General features: G+C 37.8%; 1 protein-coding gene across 8 annotated transcripts in view; it reads left to right on the forward strand.

Annotated features, from left to right (window-relative positions):
* The window catches only part of LOC121321878 (cytoplasmic polyadenylation element-binding protein 3-like), a 69,713-nt gene that overhangs the window by 2,499 nt on the left and 44,372 nt on the right, over window positions 1–22,842 (forward strand). For 3 of the 8 annotated variants that reach the window (XM_041261189.1, XM_041261190.1, XM_041261191.1), the window contains exons 2-3: window positions 627–1,498; window positions 12,190–12,343. In XM_041261189.1, coding sequence (XP_041117123.1) covers window positions 627–1,498; window positions 12,190–12,343 — 1,026 coding nt within the window. Of the gene's footprint in view, window positions 1–245; window positions 411–626; window positions 1,499–12,189; window positions 12,344–22,842 lie in introns of those variants that run through there. The other 5 variants (XM_041261196.1, XM_041261197.1, XM_041261194.1 and 2 more) reach the window with 4 other exon arrangements.

The following is a 22,842-nucleotide window of genomic DNA, read 5'->3' on the forward strand; positions in this document are numbered from 1 at the left end:
GTATCTAATTTTAATAGAGGTATTTTCTAAACTTGTAATGAACGGACTAAACACAATTTGGGTATTTAAGTTTGCGTTATTCCGGGTTAGAAAGTGCTTTAAATGATGATGATGATGATGATGATGATGATTGAAGTATAGAAACCGCTCTAAGTGCGAAATGGGGGTGGCGTGTCTCTTTAACCTTGCTGAAGGGCGCAGCTGTATTTATTGACGTATGTAAATTAATTTAGGGGTGGTCCTAGGAAAAAACAGGAACAAGAATCAGTTTCACATTGCAGGGTGAGCGGCTGGAGTTCCGGTGAAAAGGGAAAGAGACGTGGCGAAATTGGTGAATATCTCTGTCCTCCAAGCATATCTCTCATCACAACTGAGGCGTCTGAAAGGGTGAAGCTGTTAAATCGTTACCGGTACAGTTTGCAGTTGCTGCTAAATGGGGGATTACGGGTTTGCCTTGCAATCGGACAGTCCCCGCAGAAGTGCAAGTGCAAGTAGAAGTTGCAATAATAATAATGATGGTATCCATCACCTCCCGGGATTCTCGCTGACCAAATATCAAAAAAGCCCGGCTAGTGTTGCTCACGATAAGCTCAATAATAACTCGCCTTTGTTTTTCCCTGTTACAGCTCAGCAAACCATGCAGGATGATTTACTGATGGATAAAAGCAAAGCCCAATCCCAGTCTCAGCAGCACCAGCACCAGCAGCAGCAAGAACCAACAAACGCAGAGCCCACGTCCTCCCCGACCTCATCATCGGAGCCCACCAAATGCGAGGAGAACCCCGCGATTCTAATTAACCAAATACACCCCGCACACAACTACAAAGAGAAAGTGTCGATGGAGTCGCCTATCCTGCCCGGCTTGAGCTTTCATCAGCCCCAGGAGCCGGGTGGCACATCAGTGTCTCCTTCCTTCGGCAGCACTTGGTCCACCGGGAACAACAACACCGTGGACGATAGCTTTTTCCAAGGGATCCCATCGGTTAATGGGACTATGCTTTTCCAGAACTTCCCACACCAAGTTAATCCCGTATTTGGGGGCACATTTTCACCCCAGATTGGCATGGCACAAACACATCAGCAGCAGCAACAACAAGCAACCCAGCAGCAGCAGCAGAGAAGGTCGCCCGTAAGCCCAAACCAAGCCCCGTTCCCTCCGAGAAATGCATATAGCCACCAAACCATCATTAATAGCAAGGTTTCCTCCTCTTCCCCTTCATCATCATCTTGGAATAATCACCAGAACGCCGCTTGGAGCACAGCCTCCAACCCCTGGAGCGGGCTCCAGGCTAGCAGGGATCCCCGGAGGGCAGTGGGAGTCGGGGTTGGGGTCGGGGTGCCTTCTCCCCTCAACCCCATCTCCCCATTAAAAAAGCCGTATTCGGGCAACGTTATCGCCCCTCCGAAATTCCCTAGGGCTGCCCCACTTATCCCCAAATCCTGGATAGAAGACAACGCCTTCAGGGCAGACAACAGCAACAGCATGCTGCCTTTTCAGGTAAACTACTAAGCAATTTTAATATCACTTCATTATTTAATGTAATAAATAACCCGCTAGTTTAATTTGGCAAATTGTTAATGTTTTACAATTTTTAAATTACCGCTTACAGTATTTGTTTTGTATGTTGTTTTTAAATACACATTTTAACAACCACTATGCTAGGAAACGATATTTAATATAATATACTAATATAATAATATTACCTAGCTACAGTATATTGTATTATACATTGTATCAAATGGGGTTGAAAAATAGATACAGTACAACACTAACTACTCGGTACAATATAACGGAGCGTTGCTAGATATTCAGTGAAATATGTCTGTATTTGCTACATCTGCTGCCAAACGCTAACATAGTATTACATACCGCTTTGTATTTTTCCATAAAAACCTGACAGATTGAAAAATGTGACATTTTGAAATTTAACATGAAATACTGTAGACTTCTGGCAGACTTCGATATAATTTTGTAGTTTCTTTGATTGCATGATCTTAAATAACATATTATTATTATTATTATTATTATTATTATTATTATTATTATTATTATTATTATTATCTCAATCTAAAATTCTTGGTGATGCTAAACTTTCTCATATCTGTATAGCGGAGAACGCTGCTTGGACTACAATGAAGGCGTATTTGTTTTCCTGATATTATCGTTTGCAAACAATTACTGTATGTTTTTTAAACCATGCCATCTAGCAGATATGAAACATCGCTGCATATGCTAGTTCATACTCATTTTATGAGTTGAGCGGTTTGAAGGGAGATTGTTATAGGACATAACCATCAGAGCCATATTACAAATGGGGTCTTCCAATAGAAGAACATTAGATTGAATCAGTAGCTCTCTGATATGTATTCTCCAAAAACATCTTTTCTATTATCAGTACTGTAAGTACTGCACTGTGTGTGTGTGTGTGTGTGTGTGTGTGTGTGTTGAAACCGAGCTTTTGAGTATAATCTAGCCATTTTGACGATTTTAGTTAGGGGTATTAACTGTGTCAAAAAGATTAGCCCCTCATCGAGCTGGTGGTTTTGACTTTTTGCCTATAAAAAGGTATTCCACAGGCTGTAAGTCTTAAAGCTTGTTATTCATTTTGCCAGCTCATCCTGTTTAAAGGGCAATTTACTCCCCTGTAATTGGATGCTTAAGGTGTGGGCGGAGCTTGTCCCTGAATTCTGCAGTTTCCAGGAAAGTTCAGCAACCTGTCTGTGTGTGTGTATGTATGTATGTATGTTATATATATATATATATATATATATATATATATATATATATATATATATATATATATATATATATATATATATATATATATATATATATATATATATATATATATATATATATATATATATATATATATATATATTTATATATATATATATATATATATATAATAATTGCCTAACGGATACTGCCTTATCATAGCAAAGATAAAAGTACTTTTTATTGCAGACAGTCACTATTGTTTTATTTATTTTTACATTTATAATGGTTAAGATGTACCGAAGAAAGCTACATGTTTAGTAATTTCTTTATCTTGGAGATACTGGTAGTGAGAGGGCAGCATGAGAGCTTTTGAATATTGACATTTGTTTTACAATACCAGTTAAATGTTTTACTGCCATTATCTTTATACTAAAATATTATTCCTAGTTCTTTTTTACTAACTATTTGTTTGATAACCTTGAAACCAACTTGCTATTTTCTCTATCTGAAAGCTGAACAGATACAATGTCTGTATTAGCAGAAGGTTATGAAGCAGCCCTACAAGCTGTCTTCATGAAGCAAGTTAACATAATATATTTAGGGGAATACCTGTGCCATATTTTTACTACAAACTTTGAAATATCCATATAAAAAATACAGATTTTTACTTTGTATTGTGGTATTATATGTAAGATGAAAGTAAAGAACAAATAAAATGCATTCAGGGCAGTAGCCAGCCATGAAAAATCACTTGCCCATGCACTGTAGCTAAGCAACGTGTAAGAGAGCGTAAATAACTAATTGTTTGTATGATTTTAACCAAAGCCATTGCCTCATAGCCGGCTACGGCCTTGGCATTATAGGGAGCCATCTCTGACAAGTTAGACTTAGACTTCTGTTCTTCAATACAGAACACACAGTTTCATGATTGCAGAACTTAGGAAAATTCCACTCATTGTTTTTCTGTAGGCTGCAGTATCCTGTTTTGGTTTGCAAAGTCAGGAAAGGTATCCTCAGTCAGAGGACATGTTTCTGTAATTGATTCATGTATAGTAGCAGGTTGGTAGTGTTCTTATACTGTCAACATTTGCATGTTATTAGTTACACATTGTAAAATTCCTTTCTGGTTAATATTGTATCCTGGCGATAACTGCAAGTCTGCTCTCTGTCTATATATAGTACGTGCATAATTATCAGTAGGCAACTAGGTCATAGAGGCCATATGTTGCGTTGCACATGGCTGCAGTGTCTGCTTACTGAAGTGAAATGGAGGAGAAGGAAATGGAGACACTGTATCATGGTTACAGCTCTGGCAGAACTATACCACCTGCTAATTGATGGGATGCTGTTGCTTTGCAGTCTCTACCCGTTTCCACACTCTGCGTATAGCCTATTTTTAAACAGCTGGCTGACTCGCAGGAGAGTATTTTTGAACTGTCATAACTGCATTTTTTTTTCTAACTTGGTGGCTCACGCATTGTTTTACACATTTGATGTATGCATACGCAAGACCAATGCACTTTAACCCAATTGAAACCCAGACCTGACTCCAGCTTGAAACTGATTTAAATGCAAGATGTGAATTGTAGAATCGATTCCCGAGATGTAGTTTTGAATTTGATTAAAGTAGTGCATCGATGCAAATATTTTTCTAGTCCAAATGTTCATTGTTTTTCATGTACATTTGAACCCCAGCATCCTAATACACCCACCCCTCGTTATCGCCCCTCGCAATACTGCAGATTCAGATATATCGCAGTCCTGGAGTTGGCTCCCCATTTTTAGTCTAACTGTGCATACCTCAGCTGCAATATACATAGGCAATTGTACTTAGAATTACTGTTCGTTGTATTTTGTACTGCACATCACAAACAAAAATATACAACACAAATAAAAACAAAGCATTAATATCATACTGTTATCATATACACACGTATTGCACAATAACACAAAGCAAATTAAATATCTACTTACTGAAGTGGTTTTTATTTTAGCCAACAAGGTGTTCACTTGTGGCAGCAGCAGCAATGCACTAGCAAAGGTCACAGGGCAGTGACGTCAGCTTCCTAGCAACAAGCCTCCTATGTTGGGAATGGATTCTTTCAATGCAGCGGGTTTGTGCATTTGAGAAAGGAGAGGAAGACTCATGAAATTAATTGGAGATTGATAAGAAGCATTTGCCCTTTGCATTACAAATTAAAATGGTGTGCTGCTTTTTATGAGAAAGCAAAAGTGAAGCAGTTAGAGTTACAAATCCAGCTACATTTTGTTTTTTTGACCAACCTTATTCAGCAGATAAAATACAGTATGCCTTCTGATTGACTGGAAGATTCTCAGCAGTCTCTAATATCTGAAACAGAACTGTCATAATTTCATGCTAGTTGTTGTGGTGCATGCGATTCAACTTTATAACCGTCCTATGTGCTGAAACTACATGTAGCAAATGTAAACAAACTGTACAACACACACACACACACACACACAAAAAAATTTGAATTCTTATTGACTGTTACTTAAAACAATACATTTACATTTTGGGTTGTGATCCAACCAATCCAAGATTTGCATTTTGGCAGATTGACCAGTAAGTGCTGCAGTAATGCAATGTTTATAATGCAATGTAACATAACTGGCTGGCTGCCCAAAGCTGATGTGCAGAGTACTAAGTTTGAGATAAAAATTGTACATGTGAAGTCTTCCTTTACTCTCTCTATGGCAGGCTGAACTGGGGGGTGCAGTTGTGCAACATTTAGTATGATTACAGTTATATATTCACGTTACAACTTGCTGTATTAAATTGCTATTCTGTTTTAAGAACAGAGGAAGCTTGTGTGTATACAAACTGGAAATCTATCAAGGTTAGAATTTTGATTAATCTGAATTCCCAGAATACTATTGAAGAATGTAGTAAACCTATTTTTAGGAATACTGTTTTGACATACTTTAACTGAACCATACTGCAGATTGCAGCTTTAAATAGGAAATAGGACTGCAGCTATTAAATGTTACAGTGCTTGACTGAATTCTAGCTCTCCTTAATATGAACAGGTACCATAGGGCTGTATTGTTTTAGCAATGCAACATCAATGTATTATTAGGTTGGCTTTGTCTTCATTGATTTTGCCTGAAAACATCAGTATTTTTTCTTTTAAGATCAGCTTACACCACTGGTGCCAGTATTCATTTATTGTAAAACGGTTGTTTTCATTAAATATTGGCATATGTTGGATAAGTCTGAATGTGTTCAAGAATTATTTGCATAGATTTATTTTAAAAAGATAACCAATACCCTCAATTCATATTACCTTTGTTATTTTGAAAAGGTTTTTGCTGCCATATTGAGGTTGTGGCTTTTTGTACGTTTCTGCATGATGGAGAAAGCGCACTTTCAGATGTTGTTTTTGCATTGGTGGTGCAGGAAAGATGAACAATTTCATCTCCACACTATTTTGACCACTGGCCATATCAATAATACAGACCACATGCTTCAAGATAGATAGACTGTCAATCACTTTTGAATAGTGTAGCCCCATAAAAATAATTACTGTATTTTAACATTGTATTTCAGAAAGCATTAACTATGCATACTTCTTATCCTTCTTCCAGTTTACAACCCCTACTTTTTTTCAATATTAACAAGCTGGGCTGTAAACCACATCTAGATAGTAGCAGACACAGCGAAAACCTACAGTGCAAGCGTCTCAATGTTTAAGATAAATGAGTCAAACTAAGTAGAAAATCTGAAAAATGAAACTAGTGTGCCAGAGCAATGAGGCTTACAAGAAAGTTGTTATGCTAGTTATATAATTATTACCTCTTCTAAGAGTTGATTTGTATTGTATGATTGTATAGTGTATCCTCCCATTTTGTGGATACAAATAAGCTGTCACAAAAGAAAAAATGTACGTTTTGAATTTCTTTAAGCATTGATGCTTTTCTTAATAAAGGAGATGTCTGATTCCAACTTTCTTTAATGTGTATAGCTACAAGTTTATAGTATTTAAATTACATAATGTTGCAGTATATAATTGAAACAGTGTTTCTATTTTAGTATATTTCATCTTAAATCTCTGTCAAAGCACTATTTATTCAGCAAAGCTGTTACCTGAGATGTCTACAGTGCCATCACTGTTTAAAGCTCAAAGTGTATTGCAATATTGGCAGATACTTTTTTTTTTTTTTTTTTTTTTCTACAGAATCTTTTAAAAGGTGGTTCAACATTTCCAAGAATTTACAAACCAAATCTTCATTTTCTTACTGTAGAAAATGAAGAGTTCAATCCCTGGAATGACAATATGGGAATAATAAATGTGAGAGGGGAAAAAAAAAAACACTGTCAAAGCAGAACTGAGCTAAGTAAACAGTTATAACTTTTAGCCAAGAACGGATTTGTCAAAGTCCCATGTGTGGTATCCCATGCATAGTACAACTCAATTACTGAATAAAACACTTGAATTTTTTTTTTTCTTTTCATAATACTTCTCGACTCCCATCTTTGTGATTTTTAATAAGTTGTTTTTTGTTTACCAGGCTTATTTTATTATCAGCATTTTAACATATTGTGAAAACCTATATGTAGAGAACCCCACACCCACCCATCATGTTGAAAAATAACATTGCTAATTAAGACTGTACTTAACAGATTAAACGTTTTGTTAAAGAAACATATAACAATTATATTTACAGTTAATCTATGTGAACGTTGAGATATCTTGCATCGAGTAACTTTTTTCAGTGGTCCTGAGTCTATCTATATTGCATTCAAAACTACTGTTCCAAAGTTGTGTTTTTGTCATAACTACAGTACTCTATGACTGTTCATGGTCTATCCTCCTTTTCTGTAAAACATTATGCAAGGATGGCCATGACTGTGTATGAAAAAGGAAGGGGTAGCCATTTTAGCCCTCGATTTTATACAGATCCATGCAGTAGTCGGAGGTGCTGTGTTGTGTTAAACCTGTTGGAGAATTAGAAGCTAAAATTCGAAAGGAAAACCTTGGCATTAAAATTAACATTTTGTACTAAGTGGGCAGATTTTTATCAAAATGTAATGCTGAACAATATACAGACTTCGAAATTGTAATAAGCTTTTGAGTGCCCAGCCAGTTCCATTGCAATAGCTGATGTGCAAACAATGTGCATTGCTAGTGGATTTTAAACGCTGGTGCCAGCTATCTATTTTAGCTACTTGACAAATGGTTTACTGCCACGATACAGTACTAAGTGATAACAATAGCCATTTGTTTGGCAGCACTGTGGTATCTGTGCTGTGTTGAATCTAAATAGTGTTCTCAAGTCAACTGTTTATATATTATATATATTAGTACCAGTCAAAAGTTTAAGTACACTTGCTGGAAACTAGGTTTTTTTCATAATTGACAATGTTTTAGGTTGTATACGTTTCTGTAAATACTTGAAAATCAAAACACATGTTACAATATACAAAACAAAACAAGGATTATCAAAGAAATGTTCAAGAAAATTGAAAATTGTCTCTAATCTTGGATTCCTCAAAATAGCCACCCTTTACCTTAATAACAGTCTCACAAACACGAGGCATTCGGTTAACAAGTTTCAGCAGGAACTTCCCAGCTCTTCTGCAACAATTCCCAGAGATGTAGGGCACTTGTGGGTAGCTTTGCTTTGACTCTTCTGTCTAGTTCGTCCCATAGAAGTTCTGTGTGATTGAGGTCTGGAGACTGGGCAGGCCAGGTCATTAGATTGAGTTGTCCTTCGCTTTCCTTCTTCACCAGATAGTTCTTGCACAACTTTGAGGTGCGTTTCAGGTCCTTATCTTGCTGAAGAATGAAGGACTGCCCAACTAGCTGTAATCCTGATGGAATGGCATGTCTCTGAAGTATGCTATGATAGCCATGCTGGTTGAGCTTGCCATGGACTTGGTAAAGATCACCAACTGTCACCAGCAAAGCAACCCCAGACCATGACACTGCCTCCTCCATGCTTGACAGTGGGAACCACACATGCAGAACTCATGCGCTCACCCTCTCTGCTTCTTACAAATACTTGGCGGTTGGACCCAAATATTTCAAATTTTGACTCCTCAGTCCATAAGACCGACTTCCACCCCTCAAATGTCCAGTTTCTGTGTTTTGGCCCAGGCAAATCTCTTCCTCTTATTCTGCACTCTTAACAATGGTTTCTTTGCAGCAGTTCTTTGCAGCTTCATGCAGTCTCCTCTGAACAGTTGATGTTGAAACATCTGTACTTCTAGTAGCATTTAGCTGAGCTTGTATTTCAGGGACAGTTAATCACCGGTTTCGCAGACTTGTGACTCAAATTAACTTGTTCTTTGATTCTGAGGTCACCCTTGGCTTTCCTGACCTTGTTCGGTCCTCATGAGTGCCAGTTTCTTCAAATCATTTGGTGGTCTTGGCCACAGCAGTTAGACACTTGCAAAGTTCTTGCGATTTGTCTTAAAGATTGACCGTCATTTCTTAAAGTAATCACAGACTGTCTTTCTTCTTTGCTTAACTGAGTGTATTTTGCTATTTTCTGCTCCCTTACATTCAGGAATGACAAACTTGTGCCTATGCTACCTATATTTATAGTAATCATGGACCCTCACCTGTTAACAATAATTGATGACAAAAGGTTAATTAGGTAACATGCTAGTTAATTCAGAGAACATCTAACAAAGACACTATTATACTTAGGCCAGAGTTCACACCGTGTTATAGACATTTCAGATTTTTAACTGACTTGGGCTTCAGACTGAAATCCCCTTGCTTTGGGTGACCACTTCATTGAAATTGACAAGATTTACATTTTCATTAAAAAATTAAAATTTTGAATGCAATTCACTTATGATTATCAACTTATATAAGTACACATATCATATAGTGAAATATTAAGTGTTTGTAGACAAGTTTATACAGTTAAAAGCATAAATAATCATGAAAAACCTGGTTTCAAGCAGGTGTACTCACATTTTTGACTGGGACTATATATATATATATATATATATATATATATATATAATACACATACACAGCTCTAGAAAAAATTAAGAGACCATTGCAAAATGATCAGTTTCTCTGGTTTTACTATTTTTATAGGTATGTGTTTGGGTAAAATGAACATTTTTGTTTTATTCTATAAACTACTGACAACATTTCTCCCAAATTCCAAATAAATGCTGTCATTTAGATATTTTTATTTGCAGAAAATGACAACTGGTCAAAATAACAAAAAAGATGCAGTGTTGTAGACCTTGAATAATGCAAAGAAAATAAGTTCATATTCATTTTTAAACAACACAATACTAATGTTTTAACTTAGGAAGAGTTCAGAAATCAGTATTTGGTGGAATAACCCTGATTTTCAATCACAGCTTTCATGCGTCTTGGCATGCTCTCCACCAGTCTTTCACATTGATGTTGGGTGACTTTATGCCACTCCTGGCGCAAAAATTCAAGCAGCTCAGCTTTGTTTGATGGCTTGTGACCATCCATCTTCCTCTTGATCACATTCCAGTGGTTTTCAATGGGGTTCAGGTCTGGAGATTGGGCTGGCCATGACAGGGTCTTGATCTGGTGGTCCTCCATCCACACCTTGATTGACCTGGCTGTGTGGCATGGAGCATTGTCCTGCTGGAAAAACCAATCCTCAGAGTTAGGGAACATTTTCAGAGCAGAAGGAAGCAAGTTCTCTTCCAGGACAACCTTGATGAAGGGCTTTTTTCTAGCTTTGCACAACTTCAGACATTCTTTTTGTAGGTCACTTGATGTCATCCTACGATTGCCGAGTGACATTCGAATGAGTTGTCGGTCATCCCGGTCAGTGGAGAGTCGTTTTCGCTCTCTGCCGGCCTGTAGCTTTGTTGTCCCCAATGTATGCTGCTTGACCTTGTTCTTATGAACCAACGTCTTTGAAATTAAGGATGGAAGCAACCCGACGCTCACTGTATCCCTCTGCCAGTAAAGTCAGAATTGAACCTTTCTTTTCCTCACTCAAAACTTTCCTTTTCAACTCTTTGGGCATGGTCAATAGTTATTTTTTGATTCCAGTAACGTTTGAGGTACTACTAGCACTGTTTTGCCATCCAGCTGGTCCTATTGCAAGAGGATAGTGATGACCACAGGAGTGGTTTTTATACTTTTCCTCGTTAAATAAGATTTGGTTCAGGTGATCCCCTAATCAGTACCTCATTCAGTAGAATGAGGTTTGCCCATGTTGGAATTCAACAGACACTGGAATGGAATGGCTGCCATACATGTAGAGATGCTGATTTAAGAAAAATTTGCAGTGGTCTCTTAATTTTTTCCAGAGCTATATATATATATATATATATATATATATATAACATAAATAAAATGGCTTGGATAAATTAAGTGCTGTGATTGGCTGAACAAGATCACATGACTGTGCGGTAATAATTGCCATACTGCACGGCTATGACATCATAGACCAACTTACTTACCTGATCTATTAATATTACTACACCTTAATAGTAACAATTATCTAAACAGTGTTTCTGTAGGTAAAAATATCAACATACAACTGAAACAGCATTAAATCACTCAACAGTCTGTTTTTTTCATCTTTTACTAAGAATTACAGAAGAATTGGCAAATACAGCAGCTGCATCTACTTATTAAACTAAATAGTGCCTTATAAAACTGACTAGCAAGTATGCAATATTTAAACTCGACACAACAGATACATCTCACCTCTACCCTCCATAAACATATTTAAAACAAAACGACAATCTCTCCTGCTCTCTGCTGACACAACCATTGGGATTTTAAACAAGGTCGGGTTCAGTATAGAATTCTATTGAGCTCGCCGCGGATGGGAAGGACTGCAGCACTGCGCACTGACACGGAAGTTGTTTAGTCCACATATCATCTAATGCTGGTTTACAATCTAGGGAAATTATGCCGGTTACCGTCATCGGTGTGAAAACAGCCTCAGAAATTATTGGTCAGCTTCTCTTGAAGACTCCTGTGCCTGAATAGGGTAATTTGTTACAAAAAAAAAAAAAAAAAAACTCGGGGGGAGGAGAAGGAAGTTTCCAAAACACTGTTCTGTTAGATACAGTAGACCCTGTCTGTGGGGTGGTGGAGGGGAGTAGCACATCTACCAACTTATTTTGCAAGAACATTTTGTACTTAAACCCTACTCCAGTTCTTAGTTGGTTCCCAATATCCCTCAAGTCTACACTAATCATACAACATAACACAATGTTATACAAAAGGTCAAAGGTAACACTCACCTAGGGAATGATGCAAGCTGAACTGTAAAAATATAAATATGAACAATGGCTCTGATATTAGAATTCAGAATTACTACGAGCCTTAGCATGTTTAAGCATTTTTACACTACCATATACTAGCCTTTTATTTGTAGAGAAAAAAAAAAAATCAACATTTATGTATTTCCACTTTTAATCTGATATCTATATCTGCAATTCAAGTAACTTGAAGATGTGTCTCTTTCTTTTACAGGACCGGAATCGGCCCTATGATGGTTTTAACTTGCACTCTTTGGAGAATTCCTTAATGGATATTATAAGGACTGATCACGACAAAGGTAAACACTACCCTCCCAGTGGCGCACCAGTGACTATCGCTGATATAATGTGGAGGAATCATTTTGCAGGTTAGGAATATTCATACATACATGCATACATGCTTTTTTTGGCTTCATTTGAAAAAAGTCATCTTTTGGATGCTCTAGATTTGATTTAAGTAACAACTGTATTTTGTGCACTATTCTTTTTTCAATTTGAAACCACTGTGACATAACATTGCCCTTACCTTCAAAATCGTGCATGTGACATAACATTGCCCTTACCTGCAAAATCGTGCATGTACTTTTTTTTTCTTTTTTTTTTAAACTTTAAAGCAAAGACTTTTGCATCTGCTGCTTTTTTTTAAGGTTATTTTTGCAGCACTACATATTGAAATGCTGGGTCTTGGAATAAATCGCAGCTTACTTTTGATGAGTTTGTTTAATATTTTCTGCAGGTATGTTTATACTCTCATTGAGATGAAGATAGGGATGTCAGTTAATCTAAGCAGAACACCGATTTAAAGATGCTAGCACTTGATGCTGACTTTGCAAAATAAGGTTATTTATGGAAAGATGTATGCTTTGTCCTTAAAGTATTTTAACCTTTTCTCCATTTAAAAATAAAAAAATAAAAATAAAAACTAAACAAAAAACCTTAAGTAATTATAGGCCATACAGACAAAGTGTTAATTTGTCATGGTTTATTCCACGGATGCCTCTTTGAAGTCTATTTTTGTGGATTTAATAATATTTGATATGTATGTTAATTTTCTAGACTGTTGATATAGAAACCAGTATCCTACTCAATTCATCAAACGGATAAAAAAAAAAAAAAAAAAAAATAATTATTTGTGAATAAAGCCTATCATGCAGCTGTTTGGATCAATTAAGTACATCCCCTTGTCTCATTAGAAGTGTCATTAAAAATATGGTGTGTATGTACAGGAAATTGGGCGATAAGGTGGCCCATTATACACTGATCATGTCTGTCGAAACATAACCTTGTCGCCTCAGACTTTTTCATGTGAAGTGTAGTTTAAGTATATTAATAGAGTTCGATAATTGTCAATGGCAAATCAGTGCTGTGCTACTGTATTGCACGTCCCGTGTACTAGCACTAGAATATCATTTTAATATCCGGCATAGAGAGAGCTGAATTCTGAATAGCTAACTAACTAACTTCCATTCACTATAATTGTAGTAGGATTTATTTAGTTTGAAAAGCATTTTGCAATACAGAATGGAACCCACAAGGGAAGAAGGCTATTCCATCATGATAGTCTGAAACTAGCACGAAATTAGTTTGTTCTTGACTTTGAGTGGTAGACGGTAGGTGCTAGTGTTCTGAATGTTTTTAGTTTTATGGATTGATATAGACTAGGATATTTACATTTACAGTTCTTTGTATAAGTTGTATTGGTCACATACCATGGATGAAAACATCTGTATTCAGTTTAGATTTACCAGATCCCCCACCGCTACTGTTAGGTTAACATTATTCTACAGCTTTGTAAACAGTACTCAATTGTCCTTCTGGTTTCCAGTATTTAGTTATAACACTGTATAGTAGTATACAGGAGGAAGCAGGCTGACATGTGAAGCAGAACCACTGTACCCATCAGTGTGTACACAGTGGCGTATCACAAAATACCAGGGCCCCCCAGCCAAATATGGAGGGAGGCCCTAAGCGTATCAGCACAGCTGAGGAGCCTCCTCTCATGCAGCACATACACATATATAAACCCTTTTAACAAACATGAACAACAGTTATTCAAAAAAGATAGTTTAATTCCTTTAAAACTTCCCCTCCCTATGAATCAAATGCTTCCCACTCAAAATATATAAAACCATTGTCTGACCTTTTGCTTGGAACTGTTCCCGGTGTAGTAGCCCTCATCTGACCACTAAAGAGCTGGAGAATCAGTGCCTGCTTGCTGCTCTAAAACTGGGGAGTGGTGGTGCTTTTTTCTTTCTTTTTTTTTTTTTAAATGGGCATCATCACTTATTTTACTAAAAGAGAGATTGCTGTCTCACATTTTTTTGTGCACACTCCTTTATTAAGGCTTTCACTTCTAAATTGCCTTGCTCGTTCACTCTCTGTGGTCAAGGTTCAATGGGTCATTGAACTTCTAAGGTATTTTTTGATAAATTTCAGTTTTGAGAAGGACCTTTCTGCACTCTCCACAGTAACTGGTACAGTCAAAAAAGAGTTTGTGCCGTTGCAACTTCCAAAACACTAGGCAATATAGAGTTGTGTTTTAAAAAAAAAAAAAAAAAAAAAAAAAAAGAAGCTCAGTTAGATCTTAATCGTACCACCAGCAATCTGTTGTATTTCGGCTTTCAATGCGCTTCTGAGTGACAGTAGCTGTTTAGGAAAGTCTGGAGATAAAATCCCCGTCGTGCTGAGCTGCCAGGGACTCGGCTGATTTAAATAGTGCATCATCATGAGCACCAAGAAGGACGCACAAAATGAAACCGGTTCACTGTAGTGTTCATTCCACATAAACAGGTTTTCAACTGTGTAAGAATAATGCCAATGTTGGTGTAGAACACAGCTACCTTAAAATGTTCCTCGGGGTTAGATAATCTTTGGTCTTCACAGATTTTTGTTCAATTCCCCAACTACTTGCAAGTGAAGATGCGGTAGCTTTAGTTTCTCCAAACTGCTTTCTAAAGCTTGTAAATGTCTCGGTTGCACTATTTAACATTTTAGTTGCTAGAAAAAGGTCCATGTCCTTAGACTGAGGCAGTTTCGATACGATGTTTACTGTCTCTAGTACTTTGGACTGGATCACAACCATGAGCACGAACTCGAAGGTATCCATGCGTTTTTTCAGTCCAGCTGTTTCTGAGCACTCATCTGTCTTTAGACTATAGAATGATTGTACTTTGTGCTTTTATAATATCAATGAAGAGGAAGTGTTGAGCAAGGAGAGCATCGTGTCTGAATGTCCAACATGTGGGACAGTTTTTTTTCAGCATCAGGTTTGCAGAAGACGTTATTTTAGTAAGGAGCTCCCACCGTTTGATGCTTTGAATAAAAAATGAGTATAGTAGCTACACATTGTCATAAAATTCTCTAATTTCAGAAATTTTCATGCAAGCATCATTCAGTACAAAACTTAAATTATGAGCAGCACAGTGCACATACAGTGAGTTCATTTTTATGTATTCGTTTCTGGACAACAGAGTAAATTCCACTCATTGTGCTCGCTCCATCATACCCCTGTCCTCCTACATTTTTTAATTGACAAGCCTTTGTCTTTGATCATTTTCACTATTTCAATCTCTAGCCCCTGAGCACTTTGATCTGTAATGTTATGGAAACCCAAAAAGCTCTTACTTGATTTTTACTTCGATTGGAATTTCATTAACATCATGGGATACCGTCACATATCGAGAAACTTGGCTAAGTTGGTCTTCCTTTTTTATATCTTGTCCGTAATAACAGAATAAAATTGAGCCTCATATCTCAGTAACTCTTCCATTTTGTATTTATTTATTTTTTGACAGCAAATCAATCAGCTCGTTTTGTATTCGTTGGCTAAGAGATTTTACTTTGGTGTCTTTTCAATTAACTGTTTTAAAACTGGGTCATATTTACTTAAGACTTCTATGACTGACAAAGTTTCCACTGCTTTTCTCTAACTTTTCTCTGTGTCCTCGGAAAGCTAGACTGCAAGTAGCCAATGTAAGCGTAATGTCAATGACTCTCTGTGAAACAGCTATCCAACAGCTCACCTGGTCTCTGTATTCAGCTTTAATTCCAGGTCGATAGTCTCATCATTTCTCCATGTGTCGTAAATAGCAGAGGCTGCTAAATGTGAATGTGCCATTTCGTGTTCTTTCATTTTTCGTGAAATGCCCTGCCAATCTTTTATTCCATCTGCCCATGCTTGTTTGCGATCTCTAAACAGCCAACACGGTTCACAGTATACACTATCTAGTTTTAAAGAATAAACAGCCACTTCCTGGGAACCTTATCTCCATTCTTAGTTACTTTGTAATAGTATCCACTTGAAAAACATCTGTTTTTGTTATCTGGAGGGAATGATTCTTTGGGCTTGCAAGACCTGTTTTTAATAATTAACTTTTACATTTGCATCACCGATATTTACGGGATTATTTGCTCTATCAGGTGGTAACGGGTCGCCTGGACAACAATCTCTAGTTTCAGCTTCCAGTTTGTCTAGTTTGTTTTCAGTCAAAGTTTCATTATTTGCCTCATCATTAGTGACTAGGGGCATATCATCAGGGTTGTCTGTATTTTGACTGGAGCACAACGGTTGGTCAAGGTGTAACTCTGGCTCTGGCTGTGATGATGACGATGCTGATTCTGAATCGCGGGTAGCAGACCTAAAGAGTTGTTATTTTTGGCAACTTGCTTTTATGTATCTGCTCTGTCTCTTTATTCTGCCAATTTTGAGAGCCACTCAAATACTTCCTTGTGGGACTAGAACGCTTCATACCTTATAATTAAGTCATTCACAACCTAAACTGAAATGTGAACTGAACAAAATTCCTGTTAACACTTGTTGGTTCTGTAGAATGAATCCTACAGGGCAGCGACATGCATGAAGCATTGACCCGCCCCCTGGTGCTGATTCGTCGCAGGACCATGAAAATTGCCGGGGGGTGGGTGGGGGGGATATATACATCACAACATTTTAAACCAATTAAGATTGACAGATTGTCTTCCAATCTGAGGCCTCCTGTTAGACGTGGAGGCAGGGCCCCTTGTAACGTGGGGGCTGCAGGGGCTTACGTTACGCCACTGAGTGTACATGCCTGCTCACTGTTCTTGACAGTGGGGAATTCAATTAAATGAAAGAGAGTATGAGTTAGTGCACAAAACAATACTGAGAGTGTGTACATCGGAAATATTTTTCCATTGTTCAAGGATACATATTGACTTTTTTTTTTGCCATAAAATCTGAATTAAATGTTTCATACAGTCGACGCCGCCTAATCAGGATACCCTTAATCGGGATTGCTGCTTAAATGGGATATAACTCCGGGTGACGGTTCTATTTATGTCATTTAAGTGGGACATCACTTTGTTTAATTGGGATACAGTATTTTCAAATGGTGTATCACCTTTCAGAGCAAGACGGGCCGAGTAGCAGAGTGCAGTGAGTACGTGATTACGCTGCGAGTTGCGTTCATTGTGTAAACCACATTGAACTCTTTAAGGAGCCTGTCTCCTGTGGTTTCTCAGACTTCTCTTGCAGAGAAGGTTGGCATGTCAACATCGCAGGTGCAATTCATTTTGTTTATGAATAATAAAAAAAAAAAAAACATTGGCTCGTATTTTAAATTATGTATTTAACATTTAATTATAATGTGATATGATTTGTTTCTTTCTTTTCATTAAAAATCCAAAAAGTATGACCTAAGGTCATCTCATCTGCCTCTTATTTAATTGGGACAGCCGCTTACTTGGGATATTTTTCCTTCTTCCAAGGCGTCCTGATAAAGCAGCGCCAACTGTAGTAGTTTTTTTGTTGGATTATCTGAATTTTAAGTAATCGGAAAATATATTCCATTTGTCAGGAAGTTTTATGGGTGATTCTTTGAACTCTGGCATGTCTCTGGCATGTAACTGAAGCAGAATTGATTCTCTAGGATTTCAGTTCTCCTGTTGTAGCAGAAAACTTGAAGAGCCTGCCATGGTCTTGTATTGTATGCCTCTAGGGATTTCATAGATGGGAGAAAACTTAAAAACAGATTTTATAAAGCGGGACCAGTCCATAGATTGGTGTTTTAAATGAGTTGGTACTGTAGTAGACAAGTAGTTGCCATTACAATATCTTTTGATTTAGTGTGGTCTTGGACCGTCATTCTGCCTCCAAATGCATTTTGTTGGCTGATGATATAAAGGCCAATTTGTCAAATCACTTTTGTTGCTGATATACACTGAACAAGAAAATAAACACAGCATACAACAATTTCATATAAGTTACATTTCATATAAGGAAATCGGTCAATTGAAATAAATTCATTAGGCCCTAATCTATGGATTCCACATGACTGGGAACACAGATATGCATCTGTTGGTCACAGATACCTTAAAAAAAAAAAAAAAAAAAAAAATAGGTAGGGGCGTGAATCAGAAAACGACCATTGACCACCATTTGCCTCATGCAGCGCGACACATCTCCTTCGCATAGAGTTGATCAGGCTGTTGATTGTGGCCTGTGGAATGTTGTCCCACTCTTCTTCAATGGCTGTGCGAAGTTGCTAGATTTTGGTGGGAACTGGAAAACGCTGTTGTACACGTCGTTCCAGAGCATCCCAAACATGCTCAATGGGTGACATGTCTGGTGAGTATGCAGACCATGATAGAACTGGGACATTTTCAGCTCCCAGGAATTGTGTACAGATCCTTGCGACATGGAGCCGTGCATTATCATGCTGAAACATGAGGTGATGGCGGCAGATGAATGGCACGACAATGGGCCTCAGGATCTCGTCAAGGTATCTCCATTCAAATTGCCATTGATAAAATGCAATTGTGTTCATTGTCCATAGCTTATGCCTGCCCATACCATAACCCCACCGCCACCATGGGGCACTCTGTTCACAACGTTGACATCGGCAATCCGCTCGCCCACACGACGCCATACACGATGTCTGCCATCTGCCCGGTACAGTTGAAACTGGGATTCATCCGTGAAGAGCACACTTCTCCAGCGTGCCAGTGGCCATCGAAGGTGTGCATTTGCCCACTGAAGTCGGTTACGACGCCGAACTGCATTCAGGTCAAGACCCTGGTGAGGACGACGAGCACGCAGATGAGCTTCCCTGAGGTGGTTTCTGACAGTTTGTGCAGAAATTCTTTGGTTGTGCAAACCCACAGTTTCATCAGCTATCAGAGTGGCTGTTATCAGATGATACCGCATGTGAAGAAGCCGGATGTGGAGGTCTTGGGCTGGTGTGGTTACATGTGGCCTGCGGTTGTGAGCCCGGTTGGACGCACTGCCAAATTCTCTAAAACGATGTTGGAGGCGGCTTATGGTATAGAAATGAACAATCAATTCTCTGGCAACAGCTTTGGACACTCCTGCAGTCAGCATGCCAATTGCATGCTCTCTCAAAACTTGAGACATTTGTGGCATTGTGTTGTGTAACAAAACTGCACATTATAGAGTGGTCTTTTATTGTCTCCAGCACAAGGTGCACCTCTGTAATGATCTTTTCTTGAGATGCCACACCTGTCAGGTGGATGGATTATCTTGGCAAAGGAGAAATGCTCACTAACAGGGATGTAAACAAATTTGTGCACAAAATTTGAGAGAAATAAGCTTTGTGTGCGTATGGGGAAAATTTCTGGGATCTTTTATTTCAGCTCATGAAACATGAGACCAACACTTTACATGTTGTGTTTATATTTTTGTTCAGTGTAATAAATTTATTAAGTACTTTTTTTTAATTTAGTCGTTACCAATTTATTTTTTTTATTTTCTCCCAATTTGAAATGCCCAATTATTATTTGGGCTCAGCTCACCGCTACCACCCCTGTTCTGACTCGGGAGTGCCGAAGATGAACACACGCTGCCCTCTGAAGTGTGTGCCACCCAGGAGCTACAACTTTGGAGGACAACGCAGCTCCTGGGCCGCTAACAGTCAAGCCCGCAGGTGCCCGGCGAGACTACAGGGGTCGCTGGTGCGCTGTGAGCTGACGACACCCTGGCTAACCATTTGTATGTATTTTTCAATACAAGTGTTGACTTATTTAATAGTAATGGAGTTAAAGTCCTCTACTCTTTAGAATATTCTAATATACCTCTGTGGTTCTTGGGAACTTTTTTTGTCCAGATTAAGTGTTACAGTAAGCAAAATGTAGGGTACAGTCTAGAAATGCACTTGAATGTTTGGTACTGAATGACTAATTGTAATCATGTTTACTATGAAACATAAGCAGGGTGCTACTATACAGTATGTATTGTGCTGTAAATTAAAATTATTATACTGAGTGCTGTGCCAAGCTATTCAGTGTGTACCGGTAAGACCTGAGAACTGAATTCAGAGACAAATATTAAAAGGAGAAATTTGTTTTATCATTATTTTATGTGATGAGCTGATTTGAGTCCACCAACTGTGTTTGTATTGGACACATTTAAGTGCCGCAGAGTTTCGGTAAAGAAAGCACCCTGTGAGATTTAACTTTGAAAGCTGTTGCGGTTTACCTTTCTGAGAGTTTTAAGTTAATTTTGTGGAAAGGTGAACTGGCACACAGAGAAATTCTTTGTAAGAAAAAGCTTTCTGAAGCTTATTTCTATCATATGGAACTGGTTTGTCAATTCTTGTGCTATTTTTGGAATTAAAAAACACCAGAGCATAGCAGGTGCTTTTTTTAAAGCTGGGACTAGAGTATTTGCAGTCTAAAATATATATTTATATTTCTTGTTCCTCTTTCTGTCCCTTGTGCTGTAAGGTGATGAAGTCCAGTCTGACTTTTAAAGCTACATTTTCGCTGTTTCTTATTTCCCTCTCATGTAATTGCTTGCAACGTTGTATAAATCTAATGTGTCATGGCCCAACTGACAATATTGGAATTCTTTACAAGTCACAGGGTCGTGGCTAACTTGTAAAATAAATCCTATTCACCTATTTAGTCTGGTTAGTTAAAGTGGCTTTTAATAATTCTTCCAGATTAACTCTTGACCGCACATCAGTCCAGTTGAAATGGAATGTTATTCTGTGTTGTGGTGGGGTGATGAACTAGCCATTTCTTTTATTTGATGCACTGGAACGCACAAGTCAGCTGAGATCACATGTGGAGAATTACACTTTTGTCTGGTAACCCTTCCCAATCCTGGGCCAGTGGGATTTCAGCTGGAAAAGCACAGACAAAAGGCAGAACGGTTCAGCAGAAGGCACAACACTTAAGAAATCATGCTTTGTCTGTTTTTTTGGGTTTTTTTTCCTGCCTTATCTATAGTTTTGAAATCTTCCCCCTTAAGCAACAGAGGCAGACATTTGCATAAGAGTCATAAGAGGTTGTTTTGCTTTCCTTTTGTCTTGTTTATTTTCTATCTTTTTGTCTTGTTTATTTTAATAGTGCCCTTTTTGTTGAGTGGAAGGAGGCATTGTTGCTGCTACTATAGTGCTGATAAAACTCTGAGCACCCATTTTATCTTAAGTCTGCTTTTTCCAATATGGGATAAAAAGACAAGAAAGGAGACTAATTTCACTCTTGACTGTCCGGTTACTTCCTTGGCTCGGGTTTTCTTTCGGTCACTCTCCTGGGCTCAAGGGCTTTTAGACGGCACAGTTCCAGGTTTTGGTGTTCATTGCTGTTTTTTTTTTTTTTTTTTCTGTCTTAATTGACTGTTCTATTGTTTTTGGAAAGTGCTTTGAAAGGTGCTGTATAAATTCAGTGTTTTTATTGAGTGCCCAACATCATATTGGCTTCTTGTGGCCACAAGTGTGTCCTTCTCGCAATATAATGTAGCTCATTCAGAGAGCAGTGTAGATTGTTGCAGTTCATATCATAAGCTGTAATAAATGTTAGTGTAAAAAAGGCTTTTTTCATAACATTTTTTGCATATTTTACTCCATTCTTCAACTTGAATTATCCCAAAACGTGCATACATATGCAGATATTTAAGAGGTTTAAGTGGCATAGGCCTATAACTTAAGTAACTGTAAGTAAAGTGGTGTCCCCTTAGAGAGATGTGGAAGTGAATTGTTCATTATTGAATTTATTAGTATCTACTTGAAAATTAATTTACAAAGCCACTAAGAATCAGTAAAATTGGTCATATGAACAAGTCTACTTAAACTCCTAAAATCCAATGTGTTTCGTATTCACAAAGCAATGCAGCAAATGGTTTTAAGTATGTTTTTTGAATGGGAGGCCTCAGCTGTACTACAAACTTTGTATAACAGGTGTGCTGGGCAGATAAACTTCCTTTGTGTCTGAAACTGAGAGACTGTATTGAAAATAGCAGGTGGGACAGTGGAACACAAATACGACTACTACTACTACTAAAACAAAATCCTGAAACTGAGCTATAGTAAACAGCTCTATGCTTAGTCACTTTTTTAATCTTTGTGGGTAGCTTTATTATTCTTAAGTATTTCCTTTTCAACCATGCACTACAGGAGTCACTAAAAACTGTGTGTGTGTGTGTCTGTATTCCTCTTGGCTGTTAAATTCCTGAATTTGAAGTTTCAAGGTAAAGTTTCTAGCATCTTTCTGGAGAGAGTACCATCAGATATTGTTGATCTCACAGCAGCACCTTTTATTACAGTAATAAAAAAAATTGGTCAAAACTCCAAGCAGTGACACGGCCAGTTGAATTTGCTGGCTCTCTTTGTCAGCTGTTTTAATTGCATGTGTGTCAATCTGTATTCTCGCTTTACAACCCCTAGTGTACTGTATGTGCAGCTTATACTACTGTCCTTTTTCAGCGTGTCTGAGCTTCAAGTCTAGGCTATGTAGAAACCTTTGTGTGTCACGATTGCTTTACAGTGGTACACAGTGATGGATGTAGATCTTGGTGATCTACCTTTTCGTGATACTCATGGGTGTGTATGGTACGATCATACTGTAAATGCATATTGTAGTTCAAAGCATT

The sequence above is a fragment of the Polyodon spathula genome, chromosome 10, assembly GCF_017654505.1.
Source record: "Polyodon spathula isolate WHYD16114869_AA chromosome 10, ASM1765450v1, whole genome shotgun sequence".
Lineage (NCBI taxonomy): Eukaryota > Metazoa > Chordata > Actinopteri > Acipenseriformes > Polyodontidae > Polyodon > Polyodon spathula.